The sequence below is a fragment of the Crinia signifera genome, chromosome 8 (genome assembly GCF_055691185.1).
Source record: "Crinia signifera chromosome 8, ASM5569118v1, whole genome shotgun sequence".
In the NCBI taxonomy this organism is placed as follows: Eukaryota; Metazoa; Chordata; class Amphibia; order Anura; family Myobatrachidae; genus Crinia; species Crinia signifera.
In genome coordinates, this window is record NC_139224.1 from 61,883,193 (window position 1) to 61,895,771 (window position 12,579).

The following is a 12,579-nucleotide window of genomic DNA, read 5'->3' on the forward strand; positions in this document are numbered from 1 at the left end:
CTACAGTCCAGATTCTGAGGTTTTCCATGATTGAGCACAGAAGTTACTTTAAATTAAATGAAACACTAATTAAATCCTGTAATAGAGCATAGATATTCTTAACAACTGTACTATTTCGGTGCCTTGAGGACCAAGTTTAAAAACCTCTGGGTCAAGAGAATGTTCACAGGAGCCGGAGGGGCTGTGAGATTGAAGCAGAGGGAGAGCAGTTTAGAACCTGCAGCAATATCAAGTTCATTACACACTTAGCGAATGACCTAAAACATTTTTTGGTAGAGATTGGTTCTCGACAGACATTAACAAACCCTGGGCTGCGATAGAACAGGCTCTAATGTTCCCCCTCCTCCTCCCGGATTTATTTGGATTACCACCAGCAACTACCCTTTCCCAGACCTCATCCTGTAGAGCGATCCGCACACTCTTATGGTATGGCAAGGGTTAGTCTCTATTGATACAGACATATGTCTACCCTCCCCACAATTTACACTAACGTCCATAGCGGCCCCAATCCCTGACTTAAATGTAGATTCCTGGGTTCCTCTATGTTTAGTGTCGGTACAAGATATCCTCTCGGACGGAATCGTGGTGCCTTTTTCCCAACTTCAACAGCAGTATCAGGTCCCGTAGCGAGACAAATTTACAAATACAAATTTTTACAGATGAGACATTGGCTTAGCAGTATCCTCCCTAAATCCTTGATTAAGCTTTGTATACCTAAGGTCTTACTGTCATTCTTTGATTCTACAACCGCAAAAGGAGGTATCTCTCGCTGGTATAAACATTTGATTTCTATAAGCTCAAATAAGAAGTTCCCTTCTCAGCATCAGTGGCAAAGAGATTTGCCAAACGCATTCCATTCTCAGAAGAGGTGTGGAAATTCATTTTTTCGCTCCTGTTTCAAAGCGTGTTAATCATTCGCAGATGTATTTTAAGCTGGTTCATAGGGCATATCTTACACCAGATCATCTCCATAAGTTTTGGCCTTCTGTCTCCTCGCTATGCTGAAGGCAATGTGGTGGGATGGGGTCTATTTTGCACGTCTTCTGGTCCTGTCCGGCCCTGAGCTCCTTATGGAGAGAAGTTTTTCATCTTATAGTACTTCATCAACCCATGCCTATGAACCCCCTCATTGCACTCTTTCACTGCTATCCAGGCATGTTACCAGCTGGCAATAGATACCTCCTCGATCATATTCTGTTAGCTGCTAAGGTTTTCATCGCCCAACTTTGGAAGTCCCCAGATCTTCCTATTATTCAAATGATTGAAAATAAGATACATAGGCATTTTCTATTCAAAACATTTGATGTAGCTTATTCCTCTAAAGCCTCTTCAATCCACATCAAATGGTTCAGATGGACTGAATACAGGGAAAAGGAAGGGTATCCGTATGGCCGCAACATCTCTATAGATTTATCAGTATTGAACTCGCCTAGCAATATCACACGACCGTCAATCACTAATGTAACTTTATATCAATAGAGTGCCCATTGTCTGTTTTGTTCATCACTGGGTATGTAGATTTCCTGATATTTCCTGACCTACCTGACATATTCTACATGTGATCGATGTACATTTACTTCTTTTTGTGTTTTTGTATATATTATTCTATTTTATTTGTATTGTTAGTTTTCTTTAATGTTATTGATACTTTTGTTTTTCTATGTGTCTTGTGTTTCAAATATAACTTCAATAAAAATGTAATTAAAAAAAAAAAAAAAAAAACATTTTTGCTGAGAAAGGGCAGCTTGGTCACAAATGTTGTGGTCTACCGAAAAGATCTGATTATAGGAAAATAAAATAAATTAAACAAGAACTATTATGCAAAAAGGGTTTTGGTGACCTCTTCTTATATAGCTTTGATAAGACAGGTTTCCAGATAACAAATTCTATGATTTTTACATTTTCAAAGGCCCTTTGTAATTTATAATTTGTAATATGTTTGCACTTTTTAGATATTTAGATATCAAATCATTGCAAAATATACTTTTTTCTGAAAGGGTCGAAATTAGGTGGGTTTTTTTTGGTCAATGTGGAAAACACCTGAGTGCGTGGACCCCCAAATATTGTACCACTTCTCATGCTTCACTGCCACAGTGCTTGGCATACTTTACCGTTCCCAGAGTCCATGTGGATGGTAAAATATAAAAAAGTTCCAAAAATTTTAAGAGAAAACCCTCAAAAGTCATGTCAACCTTTTCATGTGTTGACCTTTTCCATCTTGACCTTTTGCATATGGCAAATTTGTCCTTGTCAGCCTTGTGAATGTCGACATTGTCTATCAGCCATCCAGATACCATTTAATTTTATGGTCTGTCAAGAACAAACTGACAAATACTATATGGTTCATTATATCAGCTAGCATGTTTATTCAGTATGAATAAACATTTACGGTACATGTTTCCTAGAACGGCCACACCGATGTTGATCGGGTTGGAAAAATCGCGTCGGTCGCATCGCATGCGACCAAATCACACGTGATGCGACCGACGCGATAAACCGGATTTTTACATTGATTGAAATGTGAATAGGGTCCCTGGGACCCTATTTTACATTGGATTCAATGTAAAATTGTCCCCAGACCCCAATTTTAACCCCACGATTGACGCCAACCCGAAGCGTGGCGAGCGTAGCGGTACGCGTCCTCCGACCTTTTCATACCCCTACTATCCACGTCGGCGTGGAGTTGAGAATATAAAGTGGACGCGCATAACTTCACAGGTATACGCGTCCCCTCGCGGGGCTCGCTGCGCTCACCACGCTTCAGGCTCGGTGGCTCGCCACACTTTATATTCCCTATCCACGCCGACGTGGATAGTAGGGGTATGAAAAGGTCGGAGGATGCGGACCGCCGCCCCTCGCGGGCTCGCTACGCTCACCACGCTTCGGGTTGGCGTCAATCGTGGGGTGACGTACGAAATGGGGGGGGGGCCATATACAATGAGAAATGGCCCATTTTTTGCTATGTAAAATGTGCTTAATCACGTCCATCGCATCTTGTGCCATTATAATGGCACAAGACCGACGCGATTACAATGTTAAAAATGTTAAATATTTTAACATTGAACCCTATGGCAAAATCGGGTCGATCACGTCGATCGCGTCACGTGCCATGTTAATGCACGCGACCGACGCGATGGACCCGATTTTGCCTTTGCCGGCAAAATGTACCTGATTTCAAAGGAAATCGGGTCCATCGCGTTAATCGTGTACCTTAAGTTAAGGTACACGATTGCTCCCGATTGTGGCCGTTCTAGGAAACAAGTACCACATTTACTATTCTTGTCCTTTTATAGTAATTACAATATTTTATATTTTTATCTTCTTTTGGCATTTATACTGTATATTTTCTAGCAACACAAGTGCTTCTATCTAACAACTCTCTGATTGAGCTGTTAGAGAATATACTAGAAAAAACATTGGATGGAGTGAAGACCTCTCCCAACGAATTGTGTGAGACTCTCTGCAGCTTTGCTTGGCAAATAACTTCCACACTGATTTGTTTCCAACAGTGCTACAACTTGCAGGTCAGCAACAAAATTAGTGTTAATGTTATATTCTTTTAACACCAATTGAGGACCAGGCAAAAACAGAGGTTGTGTGTTTGTTTGAAATGGCCTACCCAGGTTATATGTGACCTGGATTATTTGCCCCCGACTCTTGTCATGACCAGTGTTTTTCCTGGGTCTGAGCCTGATACACTGTGGTCTGAAAGGATATTCACAAGTTACTGTACATGGGTGATGTTAAATGGAGGTCTATCAGCTCATTTTAATTGCCCTTTCACACCAAGGAGTGGACCTGCAAAAAATCCTTTTCATGACCAAGGTCACAGATCCAGGTGACATAACCCAAGTCAAGCCTATTTAAATCGACAGATGACTTGGGTTTGTCCCAGGTCCTTGCCAGAGTGTGAAAGAGGTGTCAACACAATATGAAACCATGTTCAATATTTTGGATGAGACCCGGGATTTGTTTGTGAAAGAGTATTAGAGGCTTAAGCCCTGTACACAATACACAATTTTTGAAAAGGTATCTCTCAGAAGGGCCCTTCTAAGCAATAGATTTTAAAAAATGTGTAGTACTTTATTACTTATTCATGTTTTAAAATATCTGAGTGCATTAATCATTCTAAGATGTTCTACAAGCTGTGTCAGAAGGCCTATTTAACTCTGGAGCGCAAGATATGGCCTTTTGTATTACAATTTTGCTGGAGGAACTGTGGATGTGCTGTATAGGAAATAGATATCACATATTTGGGCCATGCCCCTTGTTGCTGCTCCTGTGGACTGGGGTGTTAGCAGGGTATTGAGTCTGGAGGTTCCTGCTGACCCTCTTGTGGCACTTTTTCATTATTACCCTGAGAGTCTCTCACCTGGATATATTTATCTCCTAAGACATATTTTATTTGGCACTAAGGCCGCCATTGCGCAATTATGAAAATCCTCTCTAGTCCCTAATATGGTGGCTATTGAAGACAATATTCACAAACATTTCCTTTTTGAAACAGCCAAATATAAATATTCCTCATCTGGCTTCTCTATACATATGAGCAGGGCCGCCGAGAGGGAGGGTGGGAGGGTACATTTTACCTGGGCCCGGGCCTATCAGGGGGGCCCGGGCCAGGGGACACAAAGACACACTTTAAAAAAAAAAAAAAACTTTTTTTTAAGGCAGCGGTTTAGCGGGGGTGCGGGTCAGCAGCGGCAGCCTGTGTCACTCTCACTGTGTGCAGATCTGCAGTCTGGCATCCAGCTGCGGAGCGTCTGCAGAGAAACTGTGTCTGCTGCAGAGCACAGCTCTTGAGACACGAGAGGGGAAGGTCAGAAGGTCAGGTCACGTGCAAGGACGCGCGGCATGTGACAGGGGAAGATGAAGTGCAGGCTGGAGCCAGAGGAGCTCCTGAAACTGGCTGCCTCCGAGTCATGCCCTGTAAGTACATTTTTTTCTGCCCTGCCTCTTAATACTTAATTATTCTCCATATCTATCTATCTATCTATCTATCTATCTATCTATAGATCTATGTATCTCTATAGATCTATGTATCTCTATAGATCTATGTATCTCTATAGATCTATGTATCTCTATAGATCTATGTATCTATCTATCTATCTCTATAGATCAGGGGTGGGGAACCACCGGCCCGCGGGCCGGATACGGCCCCCGCACCCTGTATGTCCGGCCCGCCCACCTATATTACTTTTTAAACAGCCACCCGCCCGGCTATATTACCGATTAATCAGCCGCCCGCCCGGCTATATTACCGATTAATCAGCCGCCCGCCCGCCTATATTACTGAAGTATCAGCCGCCCGCCCGCCTATATTACATACCAGCCGCCAGGGATGGCTGCTGCCGCCGGGGAGATGTGCATAAGACGCGCCCGCCAATCACTGCTGGCGCATCACCTCCACAGCCACTGTGATTGGCGGGAGCGTCTTCTGCACATCTCCCCGGCGGCAGCAGCCATCCCCGGTGGCTGGTATGTAATATAGGCGGGCGGCTGATACATCAGTAATATAGGCAGGCGGGCGGCTGATTAATCGGTAATATAGCCGGGGGAGATGTGCAGAAGACGCACCCGCCAATCACAGTGGCTGTGGAGGTGTGTCGCCGGCAGTGATTGGCGGGCGTGATGCGGGCGGTAGGGAGGGGGACTCGCGAGGTTTGGGATGCGCCCGCCATGCATTGCACTGCATGGGCGGGAGCATCGGAGGTCAGAGTACAGCAGCAGCAGCCATCACGCTGTGGTGCCGCAGCTAAGTCAGTGTAAACTTGTAAAGGTAAATGCTGCTTCTCTCACCCTCCCTTCCCCAGTGACTGACACATCCAGGGGTTGTCATTTACCCCTGGTTTCACCCCCAAACAGGTTAATGTGATTATGTCTGATTAATAGATTATCATAATCAGACATAATCACATTAACCTGTTTGGGGGTGACACCTCCCCTTCCTCCACACTGTCACTTTTTATGGTGTGTCTGCCCACATGTATATGCCGCTGCCCTGTGTATTATGCCCACATGTATATGCCGCTGCCCTGTGTATAATGCCCACATGTATATGCCGCTGCCCGTGTGTATAATGCCCACATGTATATGCCGCTGCCCTGTGTATAATGCCCACATGTATATGCCACTGCCCTGTGTATAATGCCCACATGTATATGCCGCTGCCCGTGTGTATTATGCCCACATGTATATGCTGTTGCCCTGTGTATAATGCCCACAGGTATATGCCGCTGCCCTGTGTATAATGCCCACATGTATATGCCGCTGCCCGTGTGTATTATGCCCACATGTATATGCTGCTGCCCTGTGTATAATGCCCACATGTATATGCCGCTGCCCTGTGTGTATAATGCCCACATGTATATGCCGCTGCTCTGTGTATAATGCCCACATGTATATGCCGCTGCCCTGTGTATAATGCCCACGCGTATATGCCGATAATTAATAATTTTTATATGGCCCCCGAAGGGTTTTCAAATTTTCCAAATGGCCCTCGGTAGAAAAAAGGTTCCCCACCCCTGCTATAGATCTATCTATCAATCTCTATCTATCTATCTATCTTGTTGTTGTTTTTTTACATTCATGAAAATCATTTATTAACAATATAAAAGGTGACTTTCTCTATAGCAACCAAACAGATTCCATCATTTTTCAAGCACACTTTGGAAAAGCATATTAAATGTCTCTGCTGTGGTCATCAACACTTTTTCTGCAGTTGCCTATAGAGCGGTTTCTGTAAATGTGCCACATAGTGGTGGAGTCAGTGATGTCTAACTAGCTTTCTTCAGATGTGAGTTTAGGAGCCATACACGCTCCATTTTTCCTGTCCCTTTTGTACTTTTAAAGTACACATCGCATCGCATCACATGCCTGGTGCATGCATTGTGCATGCAATGCGGTGCAATGCGATGTAAACCAAGTACAAAAAGTATGTGCAGCACATACTTTTTGTACTGTACTATGTGATGCGCGGGAGTGCGCATCGCATAGTACTAAACGGACGGCAGAAGAACGGAGCGTCTATGGGCTCCTTAACTCTGAACGGTCTTCTCCAAAGCATAAATATACACTCAAAAAAGACATTCACTTTCCCATATAAATACCCCCACTGTACCCGGATCCATCCTCCCAAAAGTGCTCGGCACCCTACTTCCCCTATCGCGCACAGTAGGAAGTCAGGGCACACTCACGTGCATTCCACTGCTCCCCCTCTGCGTTTCACTGGCTGGTAGTACCCAGCTCATGACGGGCGGATCCACGGCACCCAGCTGTAACAGATGAGGGGATTTTAATTTAGACCCCAGTGAATGGGTGCCGTGGATCTGCCTTTATGATGTAGCTGGATACTGCCGGCCAGTTGAAAGTGGAGCAGGACAAGTGGAACGCACGTGAGTGTGCCCTGACTTCCTACCGGAAGTACGGTGCAAAGCACTTCCGGTAGGACGGACCCGGGCGCCCGGCGGGGATGGAGAGATGGGTCTACAGTGGGGGTATTTATATGGGTAAGTGAATGGCTTTTTGTGTGTATATTTATGCTGCCATGCTCCTGGGAGTGGGTTCTTCTCATGTGCTAAACACGCCCTTAACATGCCGTGTCACCCCCATGGGGGCCCCTGGAAGTTGATGTACCGGGGCCCAGGATTTCTCTTGGCAGCCCTGCATATGAGGTGGTTAAGATGGAGTGAATGCAGAGAGAAGCAGGGTTATTTCACTATTTACAGTACTCCTTTTGTCTAACCAACTCTACTACCTGACTGTGACTAAACAGAAAATCTTCTGACTCCTGATGTGTTTTATATTTTGCTTACCAATATTCTAATAATATTGTCTCTTGTCTAGACATGTTATCTGAATGCTTAGTAGGATCCTGTATATCAGGAATTCCCAACCACGGTCCTCAAGGCACACCAACAGTGCAGGTTTTGTAGATATCCAGGCTTGAGCACAGGTGACTTAATTAGTATCTGAGGGATTCTGATTAAACCATCTGTGCTGAAGCCTGGATATCACTAAAACCTGCACTGTTGGTGTGCCTTGAGGACCGTGGTTGGGAATGCCTGCTGTATATGGTTAATTGAACTATACATACATTACATTGTAGATGTTGCACCTGGTATCCCCATTGTCTAACTTCTGTTTTGTTTTTATTGTTTTTACAACCCTATTTTTGTTATGTATGAAAACCTTGTAGCCAGCTAGGCAGTTTGTAATCACGATAGTGTCATGATAATAGGCCTAATTTTATGTGGAGGCTTGGAGCTGTAGCTCCATCCGCCCCATTGTTAATCTGGCCCTGAGGATAATCACATGTTCAGATTATTGTCATTTGCCATGTTGACATACTGTATATCAGTCAGTCATGTTGAAAGTAAAAATGTTGCATGCCATCAATGAATATTAACATGCTGGCCACATTCCATCGACATGGACGTTTTTCTATTTTAGCTACATATTAATCTGTATATCAAAAAATGTCCCCTTCAGAACTCCTTAAAAATGTCCACTGTGTCCCATTGAACTCAATGAGAAATAGTGGAAAACATTTACTACAGTATATTAATATATATATAACTAGGTTGTTTACACCAATGCTTCTCCTACCTGTATGTTGCGTTTTGCCGACGGGGATGTGCAGGGCGCGGTGCGGACGCAAGGGTGTGGGTTAAGTGCAACTCTATTTGGTATCAAAAAGAATGGCAACTGGAGGGAAACATGTCCCCGTTCCCACTGGGTGTCAATGAAAATTTTATGAAGAATGCAGATTTGCTGTTTGTTAAAATAAAAAGGAAATCAATTGGGATAAGCATCTGAACATTTTTACTATAAGTCACTAGCAGACTTTGGGCCTGATTTGGACCTGGTCGCTCATTTGCAAATGACTGCAAATGTTTACCACTGGCCAAACAGAAATAGAACCCATTCTGTGTAAATCAGCGAATGAATTGCAAAGATTTCACAATCCGGTATCTTGTTGCACATCCATACACAATTCACTCACCATCGAATGATTTCCCCAGTCTGTGCAAATGTGAGTAATGGTGCCCACACACGCACCGATCCCAGCGGCACCTCATCGCACAGTACAAAAAGTATGTGCTGCACATACTTTTTGTACTAGCTTTTTATCGCATCGCATGCACAAGGCATACGATGCGATGCAATGTGTGCTAGTTAAGCACAGAACGCACGCCAGGCCCTTATTCTGATTGGTGCGTACTTTTCCGTATTCTTTCGGATGGCGTTTTTTAGCCGTCTGCGCATGCGTGGTGATCGCTAGGCGCATGTGCCACGCATGGTCTCCGTACTTGTTCTCACTAATCCTGTACAGAACTGTGCACCGCATACATTCGGGCAATAGGGGTGTGTTATGGGCGTCATGCGGAAAGACACAGGGGCGTAGTTTCAAAGTGGGCTAAACTGGGCGGAAACATGGGCGGACACGGGGGAGTACACATATATTGGTAGGCGTGCATTCGGACAGCACGCCGAATGCACGCGAACAAAACGGGAAGAAATGTGCGGTGTCCAAAAGGTTACTTTTGCTTTGCGGACACCACTCGGTCATGCGCTAGGCAATCGGAACGCCTAATCAGGACGGACGCACCTCAACCAATGTCACCTGAACCCAATACAATCACATACTTTACCCATGACTTGTTAATTACACGCTTCTCACTGCTATAATTGGAAGCATTGCAGCTTAAAGGGAACATTACATGCTGCACTTGTCACACACTTTTACACTGCAAATAATGCACACAACTTAATAATATTAATACTAATACACATGCCACTTCTGCATGTCTAAATTAATACAGACATTTGTGGGGCCAAAATAACATTTATTACACAAACTTTGGCAATAATTGAAAATACATAACAAAACAAATGGTACCATACCAGGACAAAAATTACATAATAAATAATAAATAGCCACAGCAGAATCATTGGGAACACATCAGGTGGCTTCACAACAAAAGTACAGCACCAACACTTCAAGTACAGCACACTGAAACAGGGCAACAGAGGAACCAAACATGACATTTGAACCGCGGGCAAAAGTGGTGACCCTGGGCACGGATTTGGACACAGGATGCTGACACACACAGCTCAATGGAAGATTTGGGAAGACATAACGGAGGAGATTAATGGGGACACAAGTTCATTTGCGAGCACGTTTGCCCCTGGCAGGCTCCTTGCCACGTGCAGCAGCTCTTCTGCCTCGTCCACGGCCAGAGTCAGATGGTGGCTCATGTGGAGCACGAGCTGGTGAGGGGGTGGATCTTCTTCCCCCTCTGGCAGCAGGGAGTGATGAGGTTGGTAATGCACCCGAAGCGGGTGACATTAGGGCCCTATTGCTGTTAACTAGCTCCACCATAAGTTCATTATGGCGGAGGAGGAGGTCGTTTTGCCGCAGGGCTTGATCAGCCAGCACCTGCAGGCTACCAGCAATAGCTTGGTGGCTGCCAGCCATAGCTTGCTGGCTGGCACTCATAGCCTGCAGGCTCTCAGCAATACTCTGCTGGCTGGTGGTCAAACCCTGCAGCACCTCCTCGGCCCTACGCACCCGCTCGAATGCCGACTCTCCCTGCTGCACAATACTATCCAGCACACGGCCCCACATGGACAATTCAGCCGCAGACAATCTTGGCAGCTGCTGCACGGGCCTGCTACTGGGGCCAGGTGGCACAGACTCCACAACCTCCTCAAGAGAATCTTGACCAGCGGTGGCGATGCTGTTGAACAAGAAAATTCAAATTACCACACATTCCATGCAACATTTAAAACATCTACTTATGGCCTGGCAAATAATTACCTTCAAGAGTAGAAGCCATCACTTCCGCTGGGGACTCGCTGTCTATAGTGCTCACCCCCCGGACCTCCTCCACTGCTATACAGCACTGGGCCATCTCTTCCAGGGGGGTGAGCTCCAGCTTGCCAGGCATGGGGCCAGCCCCAGAGGTCTGGCTGTGTTGCCACCGCTCGGTCAATTTCTTCTTGAGGTTGCCTTTGAAGTCGTGCCACCTGCAATCAAAGTGTACATATTAATACATGTAACTCCTCATGTTTGCTGTAGCACCCATTGCAATCTGAAACATAATACAACATGTGCCTACTGACACCAAACGTACTTATATTCTTTTTTCAAACCAATCCTTAGAAGATACAAAAACAGTCACCCTCCAATAACTATCAATTCAATGTCATGGGCTACATGTCTGTGCGTCCAAGCAACGTGAACACCCATTGGCCAACTCCATCTAATATTGAATGTAAACATTACTGGACTTGTCCTACTCAAATTTTACACACATGTACTTGCCTCTTCTTAACGTGCTCCGTCTGACGAACTTGTGGAGCCACTGCATTAATCTCCGCCGTTATCTCCTCCCAGATCTTCCATCTCCTTGTGTGTGTCAACTTCACCGCAGGACACTCAATTAAATCACGTGCCCGGGTCACCAGGATGTCAAGCTCCCGCGCTTCAAATGCCATTTTTCGTGTTGTTGGTTCCCGTGTTGCCCCACTGCGGCCACGGGCACAGGCACTGCCACGGGCACCGGTTGCTGTACCTGAAGTGCTGGGCTGGCTACTCTGTTGGGAAGCCACCTGCTGGGTTCCCAAGGATTCTGCTGAGGATGGCCCAGCAGCTGATTGGCCTGATGTTGATGGGCCAGCTCGGTCCTCTGGGTTGAGGGGTACATATGTGGTGTTGGCCTCCATGCGTGCCAAGAGATTCTGCACCACCTGGTCTTCCTCTGAGCCTGAGCCTGGCATGTTAGCAAAACAACTGTTTGCCTTTCTAGGTCAACTTTAAATACTATTTCTGTAATTGGCGTTAATCAGCTGCAACCTGCGTTCCGTACGGCCGCGTCCCGTACGCCAGCGTCAACCGTGCGGCGCATACGTCCCGCCCCTTGGTGTAGAGAAATATTTCCAAAAACCTGGCAAACTCAGTAAGTCAGATTTATGTGCTAAATGCAGATTCCAACACCAATGACCAAATACAACTGAGGTCAGACATGACATGTATATTTGAATGTACTTCTGTACTGTGCACTTGTTTGCTATGTAGTACAACTGACACTACCCATTCCATATGTCAATCCAGTCCACCACTTAGCCACAAGTAATCAGTGCTAGCATCCAAATCACATGTGAAAGCACTCCACATTCAGGTTAGATGCTAGCTACTTTTCATTCCACCTCTGTAGTATGGCCCAGTAGAAGGTAAGTGTACACATGGCTGCATGGGCTCATTTTGGGAAAAGGTCTGCCTTCATTATACATTAGCTGTTTGGTACCTTGTTGAGTTAGGTGTAAGTGTCTAGAGATGCACACTATTTCACCTGTTGCTTATACCCATGTTTGGTGAATGTTATAGATTAGATATATGTTGCCATCTTATTTTACACTGTTTAGGATGGGTGTGCGATGCAATGGGTTAGCCGTCTGTTCGGGCGCATACACGCTGTTAGTGTAAAAATGAACAATAAAGTTAATACCAAATATCACTCTGATCAACCAATGACAGCACATGATTGTTAAATTTGTGCCACTCCTAAAATGGCG

At 45.2% G+C, this 12,579-nt stretch overlaps 1 protein-coding gene across 5 annotated transcripts in view; it reads left to right on the plus strand.

Annotated features, from left to right (window-relative positions):
• Positions 1 to 12,579, plus strand: part of MEI1 (meiotic double-stranded break formation protein 1) — a 237,512-nt gene that overhangs the window by 190,740 nt on the left and 34,193 nt on the right. For all 5 annotated transcript variants that reach the window (XR_014454370.1, XM_083156559.1, XM_083156560.1 and 2 more), the window contains one exon: positions 3,352 to 3,524. Coding sequence is in view for 4 of the 5 variants with exons in the window: in XM_083156559.1 (XP_083012685.1) it covers positions 3,352 to 3,524 (173 nt within the window). In the remaining variant the exon portion in view is untranslated. The remainder of the gene's footprint in view (positions 1 to 3,351; positions 3,525 to 12,579) is intronic.